The sequence below is a fragment of the Moschus berezovskii genome, chromosome 9 (genome assembly GCF_049115385.1).
Source record: "Moschus berezovskii isolate FMDL1 chromosome 9, NW_MosBer_1.0, whole genome shotgun sequence".
Classification (NCBI taxonomy): Eukaryota; Metazoa; Chordata; class Mammalia; order Artiodactyla; family Moschidae; genus Moschus; species Moschus berezovskii.
In genome coordinates this window covers 85170086-85190957 of record NC_142468.1, presented here as the reverse complement: position 1 = coordinate 85190957, position 20872 = coordinate 85170086, and the positions used below count along the sequence as shown (strand labels likewise).

At 41.4% G+C, this 20872-nt stretch overlaps 1 protein-coding gene across 1 annotated transcript in view; it reads left to right on the top strand.

Annotated features, from left to right (window-relative positions):
* Positions 1-20872, top strand: part of ARSB (arylsulfatase B) — a 172061-nt gene that overhangs the window by 18864 nt on the left and 132325 nt on the right. The window contains exons 3-4 of the mRNA XM_055435619.2: positions 1757-1947; positions 9008-9215. Of these exons, the coding sequence (XP_055291594.2) occupies positions 1757-1947; positions 9008-9215 (399 nt within the window). The remainder of the gene's footprint in view (positions 1-1756; positions 1948-9007; positions 9216-20872) is intronic.

Here is a 20872-nt window from a genome sequence, read left to right as displayed (position 1 = left end):
AGCTTCAGCATCAGTCCTTCCAGTGAACACCCAGGACTAATCTCCTTTAGAATGGACTGGTTGGATCTCCTTGCAGTCCAAGGGACTCTCAAAAGTCTTCTCCAACACCACAGTTCAAAAGCATCATTTCTTCAGCACTCAGCTTTCTTTTTGTTCCTAGTCTCACATCCATACATGACTACTGGAAAAACCATAGCTTTTACTATTCTATTGCATATTAATTGACAAATATACTGGCTTTCCCTTTCTGTTATACATATAGGATAAAAGATTACCATTTAAAGAATTATCTTGAGACCAAGATATTTGTTATATTTAGGACCTTGAATTTACTGAATCATGGAAAAGGAAGAAACTAATTAAAAATGAATTCATTTGCTATGTAAAGTGTGTAAGGCTTTTAATTGTGATTATAGGAAATATTCAGAGCTGAGGAAAGGGTTAGATCAATTATATCATCTTTAAAGCTTTTTTTAAAAAATGTGGGCCATTTTAAAGTCTTTATTGAATTTATTGTGATATTGCTCCTGTTTTATGGTTTGATTTTTTGGACCTGAGACACATAGGATCTTAGCTCTCCAACCAGGGATCGAGCCTGCACCCCCTGCATTGGAAGTCTTAATCACTGGACCGCCAGTGAAGTCTCTCATCTTTATTTTAATATTAATAGGCAGTGTTTGTCAGGATATAGCTCAGAGTCCAGCACAGTTATTTCTTTTGAATAGCCTTATTGAGGTGTAATTCACATACCATAGGTTCACTCAATAGAAGTGTACTATTCATTGATTTTTAATAAATTCACAGGGTTGTGCCACTGTCATTACAATCCAAATGAAGAACATTTCCATCACCCCCCCACAAAGAAAACCAATGCCAGTTACCAGTCATGCTCATTTCTCCCAATCCTGAGAGCCCTAGGCAACCACTAACCTACTTTCTGTCTCTATAGATTTGCCTATTCTGAATGTTTCATAGAAATAGAATCCAACAACATGCAGTGCAACTTATTTTAATATTTTTGGAAAATATGGAACATTTGCAGAAACAAGTAAAGTTGAGAAAACCCATTTTCTCCTGTGTGTAAGTCTAAATTGTGGGATAGATGTCATTTAAATTTGGAACAAAATTGAGATCACTGTAGGTATAAAAATCTAATTTCAGTGCTGTACATTACATTAGTTTGCTCTTTTGGTTCTGTTCTGTTTAGAGATCCTCCGTTTAGAAAAGTTTGTGTCTCTCACCAGTGGGTGTCAGCATCTGACTAAAGATGGTTCCTCCAAGAGCTCCTTCTATACATAACCTTGAAGCCAGTAGGCCAAGGTCAATATCAATGTTATTTGAATCCTGAATTCATTTACGTGATCACCTCAGAGTAAAAACTTATAACAAATCACGTTAACCACATACTATTTTAGCCATTAGATAGCTTTAAATGATTAAGATGTCATCACCTCTGCTGAATTTAGCCTCTGATTTTTAAAACCATATTTACTTGAAATCACTCACTTTGAGAGTTACACAATAGGGCTTATGTTCTAAAGACTGAAGGACAGATTTGAGTTTTTTTACAATAACATTTTAATGCCTTATGCTGGCAAATATAGAGATGTTAAAAATGGTGGTCTGATTAACCTTGTCATTTGATTAGTCTTGTCATGGGTAATCAGTTGCATTAGGCAGTTAAATGCTGAAGCTTCCATTTGTTTAACAAGTTTTATGCTATGCTGACTACTTCCATCTCCCACTTCCGTCGTAGGATATCTTCTAGGTAGTGAAGATTACTACTCCCATGAGCGCTGTACCTTAATTGATGCTCTGAATGTCACACGCTGTGCTCTTGATTTTCGAGATGGTGAAGAAGTTGCAACAGGATATAAAAATATGTATTCAACAAATGTATTTACTGAAAGGGCTACAACCCTCATAACCAGCCACCCACCAGAGAAGGTAAATCTTGCTTCTTTATTGATTTCAAAATCATGTGAAGATAGCATCTCTGCTCAGATGAACATAGGAAGAGGCCCCTGTCTTTTAGGAAACAATCTAATAAATTCTAGGTTGGTAAAGAACATGCCTGTGATGCAGGAGACTTGGATACAATCACTGGGTCGGAAAGATTCCCTGGAAAAGGAAATGGCAACCCACTCCAGTTTTCTTGCCTGGAGAATTCCATGGACAGAAAAGCAGGGCAAGCTACAGTCCATGGGATCGCAAAGAGTTGGACACAACTGTGCGACTAACTTTCACTTTTTTTTTTTTTTTTCACTTTCAAATGTTAGAGTACATTAGTATCAGCCTGGGAAGCTTGTTAGAAATAGAAATTCCTGGAGCTCACTTCTAAAAGTCTGATTCATTAGGTCTGGGGAAAATCTGTCAATATTTTAAAGAAGCTCTTTAAGGGTGATTCTGTTGCAGGTGGTCCCCAGATCACACTTTGAGGAATGCTATGAGTGTTGTGTTTTGGTACCAATAGAGTTTTACTGTTTCAGTGTGTTATGTGCATGAGTTGTAAGTAATTATTGACTTTATTTTTAAAAAGATAGGCCTATGTGCAAAATGAGGTGTTATTATGGCAAAATTTCTGTTAGACTTTAGATTCAGGGCAAGTTTCCTACCTTTGTATTTCCCAACCTCCCAAGATTATCTTGGCTATTCTAGATATTCTGTATCCCCTCGTTAATTTTAGAATGAGGTGGCCAGTTTCTACCAAGAAAAAAGAGGGGTCAGCTTGGGTTTGGATCTCATTGAATCAGTAGACCAACTTGAAGATAACAGACATGTTAACAATATTGAGTCTTCTATCTATAAACATGGTACCTGAATGAGCCTGTTTTTTACATTGACCATACTGAAGCTATTTGTATATGTCATGTGCTTAAATCTTTTGATTTACTTACAGGGAAAAAGAGAAAAGAGTCTGACTAGCCTTAACATTTTTTTCCTTTTGTTAAACTAAAGTTAACCTCCTGAGGTGAAGTTTAAGCTGAATTCTCTAGATTTAACTTATCAATGTCTTTAAAATTGGGTCAGATGCTTGTGTTGTCAGATGTTAGGCTCAAAATATGGCTTCATTAGGAACTGTATTAACATGCCCTCAAAATTAGAACTTCACACAGTAGATTACAAAATGTAGTATTATCTGGTTTTTCTAATTGCCTCTGCTTTGCCTCTTCGGCAGTTACTGAAGGTTCTCAATATGGATCGCAGTTTATCTACCAGTTCCGTCTTGGTAGCTGGCTGCGGCCTCCCTTTTTGGCATTATTTTCCTCCTGGCTTCGTCTTTGTCTCCTCTAACTCAGTATTGAGTACCTTTCCTGGTATCTGTCCTCAGCCTTGCCCCATTTTTGAGTTTTTTATTATTCTTTGATGCTGACCACCTGGAGTGGCCATGCTTCCTGTGGATAATGGAAGAAATTGGAACATTCTCTCAAACATATAGACATAGGCGTATTTAAACTCTAGGTCTATACCAATATGCAGATGGAAAGATAACTGCTAGATAATTGGCTTCAGTTCTCAATTTTCTTTGGTATACTTGGCATGCTATATATATGGTTGAAGGTTGGCAGAGTGAGCTAAAGTCTTGAGGGAACTGTGGTCCTTGTCTTTTGAGGTTTGAGGTGGGGCATTATTTTACAGATAAGCTTTGAGAAGTGAGGGAACTTGTTCAAGGTCACTGAGTTAGAACTTAAAACCGTGGTGTCGAGAGCTCAGAGCACTACCAACCCTCTGTAGTTCACAGTTCAGATTCCAGACCAGAGTTGATGAGCCCCAGTGTGATTCAGCCAATGGTTCCAACATGCAGTGCATTAACAGTGTGCTGGGGTCCTCTGGAAAGCTTGGAAGAAGTACCACGGTTCCAAATACTGTGATTTTCTGGTCTGGGGTGGGAGCCTATCAGTACCTTACTTTCCCTCCACCCCCAGCTCCCATCAGTGCTTCTGCCATGAAGTCATTGTTGATTGCCCTCAAGCACAGAGGGGCAGGCAGAAGCCAGCTGCCCTCTCCAGGTTCACAGTATGTCACTACTTTAACGGTGTAACAACTGCAATATGCCTACAATGAAAATTAGTTCCCATGAAGGAACAATAGAGTTCTCTCCCAGTGCCCATAGCAGTAAGCAGACAAGAGGACGCACCTGGGCTGAAAGCGTTCCTGGTGGGTGGGCTGTCTTAACCGGTGCCGTGGGCGAAGGCACAGGAGCAGAGGGAAACCAGAGGTGCTGAGAGCTCACGAGCCACGCAAACTAGTGTGATGAGTCTGGTGCTGCTCATGGTAGCATTATGGAAATTGCCAGGTGAGAGGTGGTCCTTTTCCTACAATGACTGAAATATTCCAAAGCAGTATCCAGCCTTTTGGGATCCTCGTAGTCAAGTGTGAAGCGCAGAAACAAAGGAATGAAATAATCAATAGCTGAGTAGCAGCCCCAGAAAGTTTAAGACATAAAATACAGGTGTTTACATTTTCCATTCTCAATAAAAGGATGCAGCCCACCAGTTCCAAGATTTTCATTGTTTTATTCCAATGCTGAGTCTAATCCTGTGCTAATTTCTCTGTGCTGTCTACAGACTGCAACATGGACAACTTGCTCTAAGATGGAACTCGTTAAAGAAATACAAAGTGTCCACAAGCTGACTTAAAAATGTGTCTATTTTAAAGAGCCCTTGAGGGGAAAAGAGCATCTGGAGCTATTTTATAACAGAAACATGGTGTTGGAATCAGGGAGAAATTGCTAATAACCATTGCACAGTGCTGGGAGGGAATGTCATTTTTTTCCCCTTGTAGGATAATTCCCTTAGTACTAACACTATAACGTGAAAGTAGCACATTCACAAAATATCATTTTGTTAAAAATAGCCACCCAAACTTTGCAGAATAAAAATAAATGTTTTCTCACACACCTCATCTACTAGCAGCATCTTGAAGCAAATGTGAATTTCTAGTGGTAGACACTCACTTTTTCCTGCCACAGTTTGGGAGGAAATGTCTTAATTTGAAAGTCAAAGAATAACACTTTAAAAACGTATCATATGTTTTTTAAAAAGTTATACTTTAAATTAGAAACATATACTAAAGAAATGAAAATCTTTCTTCCTCACTGAAATTAGCATAATGAGAAAGAGAAATGAATCCTTAGCACCATTTTAATATGCTAATAGCTTTAGGCAATAATGTCATACTGTTACTTAATACCTAAACATCGGGTGATGAGTCACATTTAGGATACCAATTTGTAGACCTAAGAAACCCAGAAAGGGTACAGATGTCTTTGCCACTGAGCCACCAGGGGAGCCCATGCAATATTGGATGGAAATACTCTAAACTGTGGTCCCTTGGACCTCTCCTCAATAAATGGGCTACACTGTTTATCATTCTGCCTCCTTCTGATGACCCAGAGACATAGTGATGTGTGCAGGCTGTTTGCCAACAAACTAAACGGTCGTAGATCACTGCTGATGAAATGGGAAAAAGACAACTTCTTTTGTTCAAGGACCACCTTTATCTTCACTCATTAGTTAAGAAGATCTAGCTGACAAATGTGTTTGTGTGTGTGTGTGTGTGTGTGCACGCGCGTGTGCATGCTCAGTCTCCCAATCGTATCCTACTCTTTGTGACTCCATGGACTGTAACCCGCCAGGCTCCTCTGTCCATGGAATTTTGCAGGTAAGAACACTGGAATGGGTTGCCATTTCCTACTCCAGGATCTTGGATAAGGGATCAAACCCTCATCTCTTGTGTCTCTTGATTAGGCAGGGAGATTCTTTACCACTGCGCCACCTGGGAAGTGCAGTTGGTAGGTAATGAGGGGCTTTGCAGCGCCTATAACAGTCACAGCCCCAGGCAGACTGCATCTCCCAGGGGTTGTTTTCACTTTCTTGTCTCAGATTTGTCTCTTCTGTTTGAACTAACAGGAGGCTGACCACTGGAAGAATGGGGAAATAGTTGTAGTTTCATCATTTTAATCCCTCAAGAGCAGTGGCCATGTCTTTAGCCACTAAGGAATAATTATGCGAAAGATTTTTAGGTAATTTTTTGCTACATTTAACCAAGTGAGTAGAATGATTTCCATTCTGGCTACTTATCAGACCCTTGAATGGTGGTCCAGAATCATTGTTTTTTTTCCCTGGTGTGGTTATGAGAACTGTCTTCCACCAGCCTCCCCAGCCAAGCCTCCAGGGATCACTTTCCGATTGGAAATGACCTGCTCTCCTTCCCCTTTCTCTCCTTCACCATGGGTATTGCCACATTGACCATAATGATGTGGGCAAGCATGTTTTCTCCTGAAACATTGGGCTCCCTCCATAATTTTTCTACCCCTGCCCACTGCAGAGAATCCAGATCAGAGTCACAAACAAGGGCCAGGCTGCTACCCTAAGTAAGTGAAGCCATTCAGAGAGGTCAGTGGAGAGACTGTAAAGTTGGAGAGCCCTTGTGGGTGGGATCTCTGTTTCTCATACTCTAGCCATTTGTTGTCAGATGGAGTGTGGGCCTGAAGTTATCAGAGGTTCTGATTTTTCAAGGAAAAAAAAAAAAAAAAAAACTAAACAAAACAGGTTTTTAGTGTGGCATTTCCTGGCTCTTAAAACTTGACGTGGGTTGCAAGTTGTTGTAGCTTTCTGGTTTTTAATCTTTCCCCATCCAGACCTTGGCTAGTGGCATGGGCTTAGTCTTGTGCTGAAAACTCAGACCCTCACTGCACTGCCAAGTCACAGGTGTCCCTGGTCATTCTTTCCTCTCCAGACGTCTTAGCCCAGGGTCCTTCCTCCCCAGCTGGGCAGAGCATCTGCTGGGATTCCCTTCACCGTGGTCTGGAGGAGCACTGAGTTTGGGTGGGACTTGTGTGGCTGGATGAGAATGCGTGTGTTGAGGGGCAGTAGAGGCGGAGCTAAAGCTGTGTCAAAGCTGTTAGTGTTGCCTTTTGAGGGCTGGAATTTTGAATGCCTTCCCATGGAAACAATGTACAAATGAAGCCTAGGGTCTCCTTACCATGGTTGTCATTCCATCACCACCTCTTACTGAATAGTCACTTTGAACATTTTGATTTGGGGGAAAAGGTATTTCTAAGTTCCAAAGCGGTGAACTGAAAATACTCTCTTGGGTGCCTCTTTGAGTTCTATATATGTGTACCCATTACTGTATCACAAGGATGTATAATATATAATTTAAAACATTTTTTTTCAACAGTAATGAATGAAATATGAGCCAGCCTTCCAGTCTGTGTTCTAATATTCCCCCATTCTTTATGAGATTTAAAGGCCTCAAGTATATCGACAGAATTATGTTTTTTTCTTGGGTCGAGTCAGTTGTCTCTTTGAGAGTTTTCAAGTCATTAAAGAATTCTATAGGAGCATGGTGAAAAGTGTACCTTCAGAAAGACTCATTAAAAAGAAGAGGCTAGCCCAGAATACCACTAACGTTAAATTCTATAAATTGATGTCAGAGGTAAAATAGAATCAGTATATCTCCCCCCTCAGTTTCCAGGAATTAAATTGGCCTTATGGTTCACTTGTTTTCTTATGAAAATATAGACAATGCTTAAACCTCTCCTAAAAGGTGGTCACTTATCTTTCAGCTAAAGCAGAAAGCTAACCCATCTAATGGGACACATCCACACAGTAATACTGGAGTTTCCAATAGAAAATTGCTTTGCAATTAAAATGAACTTGTGCAAGCCATAAAGCTTATCTAAGCCTTAGTTAACTTACCTGTAAAATGGTTGTAACAAGATGGTTTTTTAATATTACATGAGACAGAATTGTTGGTATTATTATTTCCGTTTGTTTGAATCAGAACTTTCTAGGCAACTTTAGAACTCAAGCTTTTTCATAAAAATTCACCCATTTAAAGTACACAATTCAATAATAAACTCACAGTTGTGCAACCATTACCACAATCTAAGTTTCGAACATTTTCACTGCTCCTGGAAGAAGTCTTGTACCCGTCAGCCATGACTCATCACTTCTCTCCCTCAGGAATCCAGTGGTTTTTTCAGGCAACCACTAATCTATTTTCTATCTCCATAGATTTGCCTGTTCTGGACATTTTATATGAATGAAACCATATACGTGTGATCTCTGTGACTGGTTTCCTTCACTTAATGTTTTCAAGAGACAGCTATGTTACAGGATGTGTCGCTACTTCATTCCTTTTTATGCCTGCATCATATTCCTTTAATTGCTGTATATTGCTGAAAATATACCGCATTTTGTTAATCCATTCATCAGTTGGTAGACATTTTGCTTCCACTTTGGGGCTGTTATGAATAATGCCACTGTGACCATCCACGTACAAGTTTTTGTGTGGATATATGCTTTTGTTTCTCTAGGGAAATTGCTGGCTCATATGGTAACTCTGTGTTTAACAATTTCAGGAGCTGCCAGGTTGTTTTTCACACTGGCTGTATACCATTTTACATTCCCATCAGAGGTGAATGAGAGTTTTCATTTTTCTGCGTCCTCACTCACACTTCTTATTTCCCATTTTTGAAATTAAAACCATCCTAGTGAGCGTAGGAAATGGCAACCACTCCAGTATTCCTGCCTGGAGAATTCCATGGACAGAGGAGCATGGTGGGCTAGAACCCATGGGGTCACAAAGAGTTGGGAACGACTGAGTGACTAGCTTTCTTTCTTTTCTTCAGTGGGTGTGAAGTAGTATGTCAGTGTGTGTGTGTTTTTTTTTTTTTTGTATTTCCCTGATGACTAATGATGTTGAGCATCTTTTCATATGCCTATTGGCTGTTTGTATGTCTTCTTTGGAGAAATATCTATTCAAATGCTTTGCCCATTTTTGTAATTGAGTTAATCGAGTTTTATTATCAAGTTGTAAGAATTCTTCGTATGTTCTGGATGCATATCCGTGATCACATATATGATGTACAAATATTTTCAACCCAATCTGTCGGTTGTCTGAATATTACTTTTATTAACCAACTAATCTGGACTTCTCTCTGTATGTTTCATGCTTCCAAGCCCACCTAACTGATTTCCGCAAATTCTCTTTCCAGCCTCTGTTTCTCTACCTTGCTCTCCAGTCAGTCCACGAGCCCCTTCAGGTCCCCGAGGAATACCTGAAGCCCTATGACTTTATCCAAGATAAGAATAGGCAGTACTATGCAGGAATGGCGGCCCTTATGGATGAGGCAGTGGGAAATGTGACCGCGGCCCTAGAAAGCCGTGGGCTCTGGAACAACACGGTGTTCATCTTCTCCACAGGTAAGTCTGTCAATAGGAAAATCATCTCTTGGCAAAGCTTAGGACGTGGTATTCGATAAATGGAATGAAGATAAATTGGAACATTTAGCAGTTCCTTATTAAAATAAATGCTAGCTGCAAGAGTGGAGACGTGGTAATAATGGATAGAAAAATGTGTCTAAGGAAAAAAAGAATTATGAGCCTTCTTCCCTCTCCCTTTGGATATCAAACCGTTCTTAGAGTTTACTTGAAAACACGCTCTCAGTAACTGGGTAAGTGTGAGTGGATATCCTTCCTATGCAGGGCAGCTGGGCAGTGAGTCCCTGGAGTGACTTGTTCCCAGCAGTCGCTATGGACCGGGCATCCTTTATGAAGAGGACTTCCGCTGGCTCGGGGGTCTCTATGTCAGTGCCAAGACAGACTGTGACATTATTAACATTTGTAACATTATGAAAACACTTAAATGGAGCTATTTAAATTTGGGCTGAAGTCTCCAAGTATAGCTTTTTTTATATTAAAATTTTCTGACCATAAAGTTATACGTGTTGACTATAGAAAAAACAAAATGGAAAAAGAAAATTTTTGAAAATAGCTTCCATCATGGCAAGGTCATTCCTCATCTGTTAAGTGTGTGTTTTTCCCCTCTTCTCATTAGACTCCTTGTTCGGTCGCTCAGTCGTGTCTGACTGCGACCCCGGGGACTGCAGCGCGCCAGCCTTCTCTGTCTTCTGTTACCTCCCCGAGTCTGCTCACATTCATGGCCATTGAGTTGGTGATGCTATCAAACCATCTCATCCTCTGTCGTCCCCTTCTCCTCCTGCCTTCAGTCTTTCCCAGCATCAGGGTCTTTTCCACTGGGTCAGCTCTTCACATCAGTGGCCAAAGTATTGGAGCTTCACCTTCAGCGTCAGTCCTTCCAATGAATATTCAGGGTTGATTTCCTTTAGGATGGACTGGTTGGATCTCCTTGCAGTCCAAGGGACTCTCAAGAGTCTTCTCCAACACCACAGTTCAAAAGCATCAATTCATTGGCACTCAGCCTTCTTTGTGGTCCAACTCTCGCATCCATATATGACTACTGAAAACCACAGCTTTGACTATATGGACCTTTGTCAGCAAAGTGATGTCTCTGCTTTTTAATGTGCTGTGTAGGTTTGTGATAGCTTTTCTTCCAAGGACCAAGTGTCTTTTAACTTCATGGCTGTAGTCACCATCTGCAGTGATTTTGAAGCCCAAGAAAATAAAATCTGCCACAGATTTCATCTTTTCCCCCATCTACTTGCCATGAAATGATGGGACCAGATCCTATGATCGTAGTTTTTTGAATGCTGAGTTTTAAGCCAGCTTTTTCACTCTCCTCTTTCACACTCATAAAGAGGATCCTTAGTTCCTCTTCACTTTCTGCCATTAGAGTGTATCATCTGCATATCTGAAGTTATTGATATTTCTCCTGGCAATTTTGATTCCAGCTTGTGCTTCATCCAGCCTGGCATTTTGCATTATGTACTCTGCATATAAGTTAAATAAGCAGGGTGACAGTATACAATCTGGTTGTACTTCTTTCCCGGTTTTGAACCAGTCATTTATTCCATATCTGGTTCTAACTGTTGCTTCTTGACCTGCATACCCATTTCTGAGGAGACAGGTAAGGTGGTCTGGAATACCCATCTATTTAAGACTCTTCCAGTGTGTTGTGCTCCACACAGTCACAGACTTTAGTATAGTCAATGACGCAGGTGTTTTTCTGGAATTTCTTTGCTTTCTCCATGATCCAATGGATGTTGGCAGTTTGATCTCTGGTTCCTCTGCCTTTTATAAATCCAGTTTTCACATTTGAAAGTTCTCAGTTCACATCCTGCTGAAGCCTAGCTTGAAGGACTTTGAGCATTACCTTACTAGCACATGAAATGAACACAATTTTTCAATAGTTTGAACATTCTTTGGCATTGCACTTCTTTGAAATTGGAATGTAAAATGACCTTTTCCAGTCCTATGACCACTGTTGAATTTTCCAAATTTGCTGGCATATTAAGTGTAGCACTTTAACAGCATTATCTTTTATGATTTTAAAAAGCTCAGCTGGAATTCCATCACCTCCACTATCTTTGTTTGTAGTGATGCTTCCTAAGGCCCACTTGACTTCACACTCCAGGATGTCTGGCTTTAGCTGAGTGACCACACCATTATGGTTATCCAGGTCATTGAGACCTTTTTTGTATAATTCTTCTATTTATTCTTGCCACTTCTTCTTAATCTCTTCTGCTTCTGTTAGATCCTTACTGTTTCTGTCCTTTATCATGCCTGTCCTTGCATTAAATGTTCCCTTGATATCTTGTTTTCTTGAAGAGGTCTCTAGTCTTTCCAATTCTGTTGTTTTCCTCTATTTTTTTAAAATTTTTTACATAGTTCATTTAAGAAGGACTTTTATCTCTCCTTACTATTCTCTGGAACTGTGCATTCAATTGGGTATATCTTTCCCTTCCTCCTTTGCATTTTGCTTTTCTTCTTTCCTCAGCTATTTGTAAAGCCTCCTCAGACCACCACTTTGCCTTCTGGAGTTTCTTTTTCTTTGGAATGGTTTGGTCACTGCCTCTTGTACAGTGTTATGAACCTCCATCCATAGTTCTTCAGGCACTCTTTCAGATCTAATCCATTGAGTCTATTCATCACCTCCACTGTATAATCATAAAGGATTTGGTTTAGGTCTTAAAGAATCCTCCTGCAATGCAGGAGACCGTTGTTTGATTCCTGGGTTGGGAAGATCCGCTATAAAAGGGATAGGCTACCCACTCCAATATTCTGGCCTGGAAAATTCCATGGACTTTATAGTCTATGGGATTGCAAAGAGTTGGACACGACCAAGTGACTTTCACTTCACACCTGAATGGCCTAGTGGTTTTCCCTACTTTCTTCAGTTAAACCTGAATTTTGCAGTAAGGAGCTCATGATCTGAACCACAGTCAGATCCTGGTCTTATTTTTACTGACTGTATAGAACTTCTTCATCTTTGGCTGCAAAGAACATAATCAGTCTGATTTCGGTGTTGACCATCTGGTGATGTCCTTGTGTGGAGTCATCTCTTGGGTTGTTGGAAGAGGGTGTTTGCTATGGCCAGTCTCTTGGCAAAACGCTTTTAGCCTTTGCCCTCCTACGTCTTGAACTCCAAGGCCAAACTTGCCTGTTCCTCTGTCTCTTGACTTCCTGCTTTTGCATTCCAATCCCCTAGGATGGAAAGGACGTCTTTTTTGGTATTAGTTCTAGAAGTTGTTGTAGGTCTTCATAAAAACAGTCGACTTCAGCCTCTTTGGCAACACTGGTTAGGGCAAAGACATGGATTACTTGTTGGGTAAGTCCAACTTTATAGTATGCATGTATTGTTATTACACTGCTAATTACAGTTTGCTATGGTTTTATTTAGAATATTTGCATAAATTTAAAAGTGAAAATGAAGTAGTAGGTTTCCTTTCTCTCTGTCAGGTTTTGTTGTATTGGTAATACACATATCATGATATATTTTGGAAGTTTTTCCATATTTTTCTATGTTCTGGAACACTTTACAGATTGTTTGAAAGATCCTTCTGGTCCCTGGAAACTTTTTAGAAGGCTTAGAAAAATGATCTCCATAGTTTACATTTTTGCTTAATTATATCTAGGGGGAGTGGGTCTTTAAAATAGTTTAAAATTAATTTTGCCTGAAATACAGTGAGCCCTTTGATCTGAATGCTGAGATTGTTTTTCACTTCGGGAAGTCTTGCTTGTCCCTGTTTTAGCTTATTGCTTTTGTTCTGCTTGATTTGTTCCTCAAAAATGTCTTCAATCAGTAAGCTGACTTCCTGACTCAGCTTTTCTCTCCTCAGTCTTAGCTTGTCATCCCATTCCTCTGTCTTCTGGAGCTCTTCTGCATCACCAGTCCGACATTTCTGCAGTTTAAATTCTGCTCTTTAACATCTTCGGTGGAGATTATTATTAATTGTGCTTGTAGTATCTTTGCAATTCTTACTTTGCCTCATTGAGTTCTTTTTCCTTCTAAGCTTGTCAGTAATAATAATGACTACCATTTATTAAATATTTGTTGCATGCCCAGGCTGTCCTAGTGTTTTGCCTGTACTTTCTCACTGTTACTCATTAAAGCTCAAAGCAGCCTTGTGAAGTAAGTTTCTTGATTCCTATTTTATCAATGAAGAAACCGACAAGTTAGACTTAGTTAAGTGATTTGCCCAAGACTATGGTCTGCATGTTTGTATTCACCTCAAATTCATCTACGATGGTGTTGGAAGGTGGGGCCTTTGGGAGGTAATTAGGTCATGAAGGAGGACACCTCATGCATGGGATTAGTGTTTTTTTAAAGGAGGCACCAGAGAGATCAGTAGTGCCTTCCTCCACCTGAGAACACAGTGAGACGGTGTTGACTCTGAAACGAGAGGAGTCTCACCAGAACGTGACTCTCCTGGCGCCTTGATCTTGGACTTCCCATCTTCCAGAACTGTGAGAAATACATTTCTGTTTTCTTTTAAGCGACCAGGTTCGTGGTGTTTTGTTTGCACCCAAATGGGCTAAGAGCCACACATCTTACAAATGGAAGAGAAGAATTCCAACCCGGATCAACTTGAGGCCAATACCTGTTAAATGTAATCAGTTTTGCTTTTCCATGTCATCATTTTCCTTCTGTCTCATCCTCTTGTCCCTAATTTCTACTTTTTAGCTTTCTACACTTCTATTCATAGAACCCATGCTTTTCCTGAATGTTTCTGAATAGAGCTTTTCTAAAACCTTCATTTCCATAGTAAATGATTACCAGCTATATACTCTTCCAAGTATAAGCAGCAGAGGATCTAGAGTGCATGACTGTCTCTTGGCCTCCCGTCATTGTTCCCCTGATTAATTCCTTCTCAGATCTGTAGCTTGAGGTCAAGTTGCTGCACACAACGCACTCTATTTCCAGTGGCCTTCAGGCATTCGGGGCTTCCCTTCTGGCTCAGCTGGTAAAGAATCTGCCTGCAATGTGATCCCTGGGTTGGAAAGATCCTCTGGAGAAGGGAAAGGCTACCCACTCCTGTCTTCTGGCCTGGAGAATTCCATGGATCGTATATTCCATGGGGTGGTAAAGAGTCAGACATGGCTGAATGGCTTTCACTTTTTCAGGCCTTCAGTCTTCTAGACTCTTGTGAACCTGATTGGCCTAACTGGTCATTTTTTCTCTTTGGGCTGTCTGGTTCTTTGGCATCACCACCAGACTCTTCCTGTCTCTATACCTTCAGGGTTTTAATTAGGGGCATTTGCCCGGGTAGTGTGCCCCGCTGCCAGGCCCTTTCTTCTGCCTACTGTTCAAGGGAGCTGTGATCTCTAACTACAGATAGAAAATTGAGGATTTAGTAATTATCTGGTCATGTCCAAAATTAGCACCGCCCCCTCCCCTCCTGGGCTGCCTTTGTCCCTCTTTTCGGGTAGGTGGATGGCTCTGTGTCATGAGGCAAACAGGGCAGACCAGCTCTTGTTTCTTCATTCCAGCTTCTCTAGTTGCCCAGCTTGTGGAAATTTCTCCAGGGTTCTCTCTGGCGTTTGAGTGGATTGTGTGTCAGACCTGGTTTTTTACCTTGTAATGAGTTTTCATCTTATTCTAACTCCTGACAGTGTGGTGTTCTTCATCTTGTTCTGTGTCTGCATTGCTCAGTTGCCCAGTCGTGTCTGACTCCCTGCGGCCCCACAGGACTGCAGCACGCCAGGCCTCCCTGTCCCTCACCATCTCCCCAAGTTTGCCCACGTTCATGTCTGTTGCATTGGTGATGTTGTCCAGCCGCCTCATCCTCTGACGCCCTCCTCTCCTTCTGCCCTCAGTCTTTCCTAGATCTGTCCATGTTATTTTAGCAGAATATTGTTTAAGAGAAGCAGCACTGGAAGCTATTAGGAAGATACTATTTTAACTTGTGCCCCTATTACCAGAGCTGAGCTTTACAGTTATTAAACTCCAGGAATCTTCACACAAGTCTAATCCTGAGTAACATGAGCTAAAATTAGAACTTACTCTGGAGCAACTAGATCATAAATTAACACTAGGAAAACTGATTCTAAAACCTTGAAAGCAGCAATTGATCACAACATCTTTCTGCAGCTATTGTATATTTATATTAACTCACATCAGAATAACCATTTCCACTTATATTTAGAGAGAGTTTGACTATAAGGACAAACCTAATTTGCAATTCTTCCTCTGGAGACGTCTCTGTGTTTATTGACAATTTCTTTGCCTGAAGTGGAATTTAATAATGTGATTAAAACTCAAGGAAACAAGGCCTGAATCTGGCTAGGTATAGAGCAGTGATTCATTTTTTCCAGTTTTCTCACTTCACTTGACTTGGCACTGCTCTTCTTTCCAAGCATAAAAATACTGGGTATGTTCAAACATACAACTATTGAACCTGATAGTATCGAAAACCCTGACATACACTAGCTTCTTCGTGTCACGTGTTATTTAGTGAAAGGGAGAGACAAAGGTATGTTTCCTTTATAGGTCTATATGTTTAGTTCAGTTCAGTTCAGTCGCTCAGTCGTGTCCGACTCTCCGCGACCCCATGAATCACAGCACGCCAGGCCTCCCTGTCCATCACCAACTCCCGGAGTTCACTCAAACTCATGTCCACAGAGTCGGTGATGCCATCCAGCCATCTCATTCTCCGTCGTCCCCTTCTCCTCCCGCCCCCAACCTTTCCCAGCATCAGAGTCTTTTCCAGTGAGTCAACTCGTCGCATGAGGTGGCCAAAGTATTGCAGTTTCAGCTTTATATATGTTTAAGGCCGCTTTTAAAACTCTTTTCTTATAATCTGGAGGAGGCCTGTGAGGCTCCCTCATTCCTTGTCATCATCTCAGCGCTTAAGGTGCAGTGTGCCATCTGGGGACCACTTGCCTCTTGGAGTGTTCATTAAAAATGTAGTTACTCAGGTGATGGCTGCCAAACACTGTGAGCGTGCTAAATGTCACTGATTGAACACACTAAAGTTAATTTTATGTTATGTGAATTTCACCTCAGTTTTTAAAAAAGTAGTTTCTTAGACTCCAGTATGGATTCTAGATCTGGGCCCAGGAATCTCCATTTTTAACAGTAATACAGGTAATTCTTATAGAGAAATTTGAGAACTTTTAATCTGAAGGAACTTTTACAAACCCTGGGAACTTAACTAATGAAGAATATATATGTATGTAGTATATGTATTACACATATATATTTATAGGAATATACATAAGTATAGTAATATATACATATATTTGCCAGAAACCAACTGGGTTTGAAGTTCAACCTCTCCTAAGTGTTTTCATTTCAGGTAAATGCACCCATTTGTAGAAACAGACTCTTGAAAAAAGTTACTAAGAAAAATTTAAATGTAATTTTACTGTGTATAAATTACAACCTTCATAGATTAATGACACTCTTTTTACAATGTGTGATTATTAGTGAGTGCTGTTAACAAAAATTTCTTGTCTCATTACAAACATAACATTCTGTTCTTTTTATACAAGGATGACCTTTCTAATCCCTCTAGTCCCAGTTTTCCTGCCAGTTAGTTGTGTAGACTCTGGCCTCTGTTTCATTATCTGTTAAATTCTGATTGGCCAGTCACTCATTTATTCACTGGGTCTCTCATTGCGGATAGAAAGATGAATAAGATATGGTTCCAGCCCTTAGGAATCTTGTGCTGTAGTGAAGCAAGCAAATGTCCTCTTCCAATGCAATGGAAGAGTGCCTGGAGATCTCACCAGAGCCTGGGGATCTGGGGAGGTGTTCTGACATGTCAAGGTTGGCTATGAGTTGGCCAGAGAAGCAGTGTGCCGGTGAAGAAGAGATTGGGCAGCTGAGAGGACCTCGAGCAAGGGTCGAGAGGAGAGGGCTGCTCTGTCAGAGGTGCAGTGGGGCTGGAGCCTAGAGTGCAAGGCAGGGGTGGCGAGATGCAAGGACAGAGAGTGTGACCTGCAGGTCAGCTCAGAAGAGACCTGTGTACCTGCAGGCAGGAATCGCAAAGGCAGCGAAGGCAGTGGGAGGCATTGAAAGGTCCGAAACACGATCGGATTTTCACCTTAGGATCGGCGTAGGGGATGGGTGGAGACCAGCAGAACTTTTGGGAAGTTATGGCAAGGGGTAGAAGGAGGAGGAGGAGGGGCTGAATAAAGGCAGAGCGGGAAGGAGAGAGTCGAGAAATGCACTGAGAGCCTGAACCAGTTACTCCTGATGCTAGGAAAGCTGATGATTGTGCAGAGCTGCGTTTTCAGAGCTTTTGTCAGTGCTGGTGACAGTTCTTCATGGCGCCACCCCCCTTTAACAGGCAATGGGGCGCGTCTGCAGAGAGCTGGAGAGAGTGCAGCCCGTGGCCAGAGCACTGGTCCCTGTAGCCGTGGACCCACAGTCCATTTGAGACTGGGCTGGGGGGTCGGCCACAGAATCTGAGAGTGTGAGTAACGGTTCGGGCTGTCATAGTTACTTGAAGGTGAAGTCACTTTTGAAGGCCAGGCGTCTGTAGTGCTCAGAGCAGCCTCGCACAATGAAGTGTCCTGACACGGACACTGGTAACACCCGCATTGAGGAGCCCTGACCACATTCTTTCCTTGCATGTCTACCTGAACAGGGTAACTTATCCCCAGACCTAAACTTTCAGCATTTATTATCTGTATCTTTCACAGAATTATGTGTGATTTAATGTCTTAAATAGAGCAATAAAGATTCGTAACTGGTTCCCCTAGATCTTACGTCCCTTTCTCCCTCGTATGTTGAATTCCCTTCAAAATTGGTCCCCACAAATGGAGAACTCCTTCAGTTTAAATGTACTGAAGCTGTTGGCAGACTTGTGAATAGTACAGAAGTTCGGGGCCAGGAACCAAGTAATCTGATGCTGGCAAATCAACCTCCCTCGGTTCTTGACACTCTTAACTGCATTCCTGACAAAGCTAAGGAAAACCTGTTAAGTGAATAAGTGACGTTGTGGATCCACGCCGACTTTCTCTTTGCAAATGCTTTCAACACAGCTACCGTAGAGGGAGATAACAGCACACAGCTCAAAACTCTGAGACAAGAACCGTTTTATCCCTCACCAGAGGGCATGAACCCATTTCACCTCCTGAGAATTGTCACATTAATGTTCATGCTAAAAGCATGTTGGGACACTAGGATTTTATTAGTAATAGGTAGTAATGCATACAGGTTTATCAATTATTTTCTTAAGCGAAGATAATAGTCAATACATTTCAAAGGCCCCAAGAATGATGTCTCACCTTTGTAAGACAATGCAAACCACTGAATCTGTGATGAACCACTGAATCACAAGCCCAGAGTCTAAGGCAAAGATGCTTCTTAATCCCTATGTTTTTCAGATCTTTGATGTTTTATCATAACTCAGCTTATATACTATAATATCGTGTTATTGATATTATGAATTTCTTAGCATGAGAAACATAATCTTTACTTTCACACTTCTATGAGAAGTGGCCATTCCCTGAGTTTATAATTAATGGAAAATACGAATTGAAATAAGCATATTTATTGACTGAATTGCAAGCTTTCCAATGTGTTTGGGTTTACTTTTGCCTCTTGTTTTGCAGTCCATTTTTAAGGTCACATTTTAAATGGACCCATTTTTTATACTGTACATTTCTCACAAAGTTCATTCAAAGCCAAAGTCCCTATGGAGGGGAGGGGAGTAATAAGTTGGGTAGGCTGTACTGGGGGATGAAACAAGGCAACAAGGAGAGTCTGCATAGAAGGAATCACGTGGGAGCCACACTCACAGTAGGGTGGAGAGGCAGAAATAAAGTTGGGTCATCCCAGTTACAGATGCAAATAGGCAACCAGAGGATGCAACAAGGGACTAAATGATCTAGGAATTATTAGTTTCTGAATCAGCAGAAAATAGAGTGTATTTCAGGTGTTTTGCATCTGGATTGTTTAAAAATCAGTCTTTAATTATAGATGGAAGATAAAAACTCAAATTTCAAAGGAGGAACCAGTATTTTCAGTTGACAGACAAAAGATGTGTATTGTTTATACTCCTGTCTTCCAGCATGTAGTGGGGGTTGACTCTGTAGTAGTTGTTTTAAGAAAACACACACAAAAAATGAGAGTGGCTGAATTTTAGCTACTGAAGAATCCAATCTAGTTCCTCCCCATTTTAATCCACAAGCAGGGTTCGCCTCCAGGCGGTGGTAACTGCTGTGCGTGTGTGCGGAACATATTGAAACAAGGCATTTGCTCCACAACTAGGGCCTTCAGGGCTAGCTTTGCCAGTGTTCTGTCCCAGATTCCTCTGCTCTGTGTCGATGCAGTAATTGCTGTGTGGTTTTCCTTAGGCAGCAGAGGAGAGGCTGTGTCTCCTCCCTGCCCAGGAGTTTAAGCAGACGTGCTCTTCCAAGGAGGCCCTGGGAAAAACAGGGCTGAAGCTCTTTGCGGGAGATAGCCCTGCTGTGCTGGGCCTCAGACAGGCTGCTCATCCTTTGCTTTCAGAAGCATGAGATTTTCACCCACCAGGCCTAAAAACAGTAATAATAATATATTTGAAAAAATCCCCATCGCGTCTCTTGCTGACTTTGGCAGTTAGGTCCCAAGCATCAACAAAATGTTGTACCCAGAAATCTGCCTTCCAGCCTTGTTTCCTTCTTACAGAACAATCCTTAGCCTCGTGGGGGCTCTTTTTTTATGTTTTCTTAATGAGAAAATATGTCAAGAGATTATTGGCACCACGGGTTTGTTCCTTTTTGGCGGTTTTCACCCTTAACCAACTGTACTTTCTTTGATCTCTTTCCTATTTTCCTTTCACAGTATGGGACACAACTAATCAACCTCTCCTAGGATGGCTGCTCTAAGTACACTGATTTTTTTCTTTATCATTTCTACTCCCGAACACTTTCTTATTTGTGCAGAGTTTTTTTTTTTAAAAAAAAAAAGAAAGGAAAAGGGCTTCAAAAAACTTAAACATTAAAAATGACACTGCTGTGGAGACTACCAACAAAACCTAAAGCTATATCTGTTTTCAAAACAGCCTGTGATCTGGTACCACGCTGACGCACGCTGACGCACACACATTAGTCAGCGGTGCAGAAGCAGTTGGGGGAGGGGAGACTGGAGTGCTGTGTTTGGACTGAGGATGCTGGCTTTATGGTGCTGCTTCGGCATCCTACTTTGGTGTCATGTTCAGTTGTTAGAAGGTCCATCTCAAGTCCAGAGGTAATAGAGCAGGCTGAATGGTGGAATCTGTGGAAAATCCAGTCCCCCCCAAGTGCCCTGTGTGCAGTACGTGAGACCTCACCTCTGGGAGTCCTTGAAGGGAGTGGTTTGATTTGTGTCTGTGGTGGGTGGCGATCATCATGCTGTCATCAAGTAAGGTCACCTGTCACCAGGTAAGGTCACCTGAACAAGTGACTCATCATCTTCTTCCTGAAACAAGAATCAGTCAGTTGATACGCATGACTCTCAGTTTTATTTGGGACAATATGTTGATCCTGAGGAGACCAGAAGCTAAAGCTGAGAGGCATAAATTTCATATTCCCTTGAGGGCAAGGTGGGCTTCCCTGGTGGCTCAGCTGGTAAAGAATCCACCCACAATGTGCGAGACCTGGGTTTGATCCCTAGGTTGGGAAGATCTCCTGGAGAAGGGAATGGCTACCCCCTCCAGTATTCTGGACTGGAGAATTCCATGGATTAG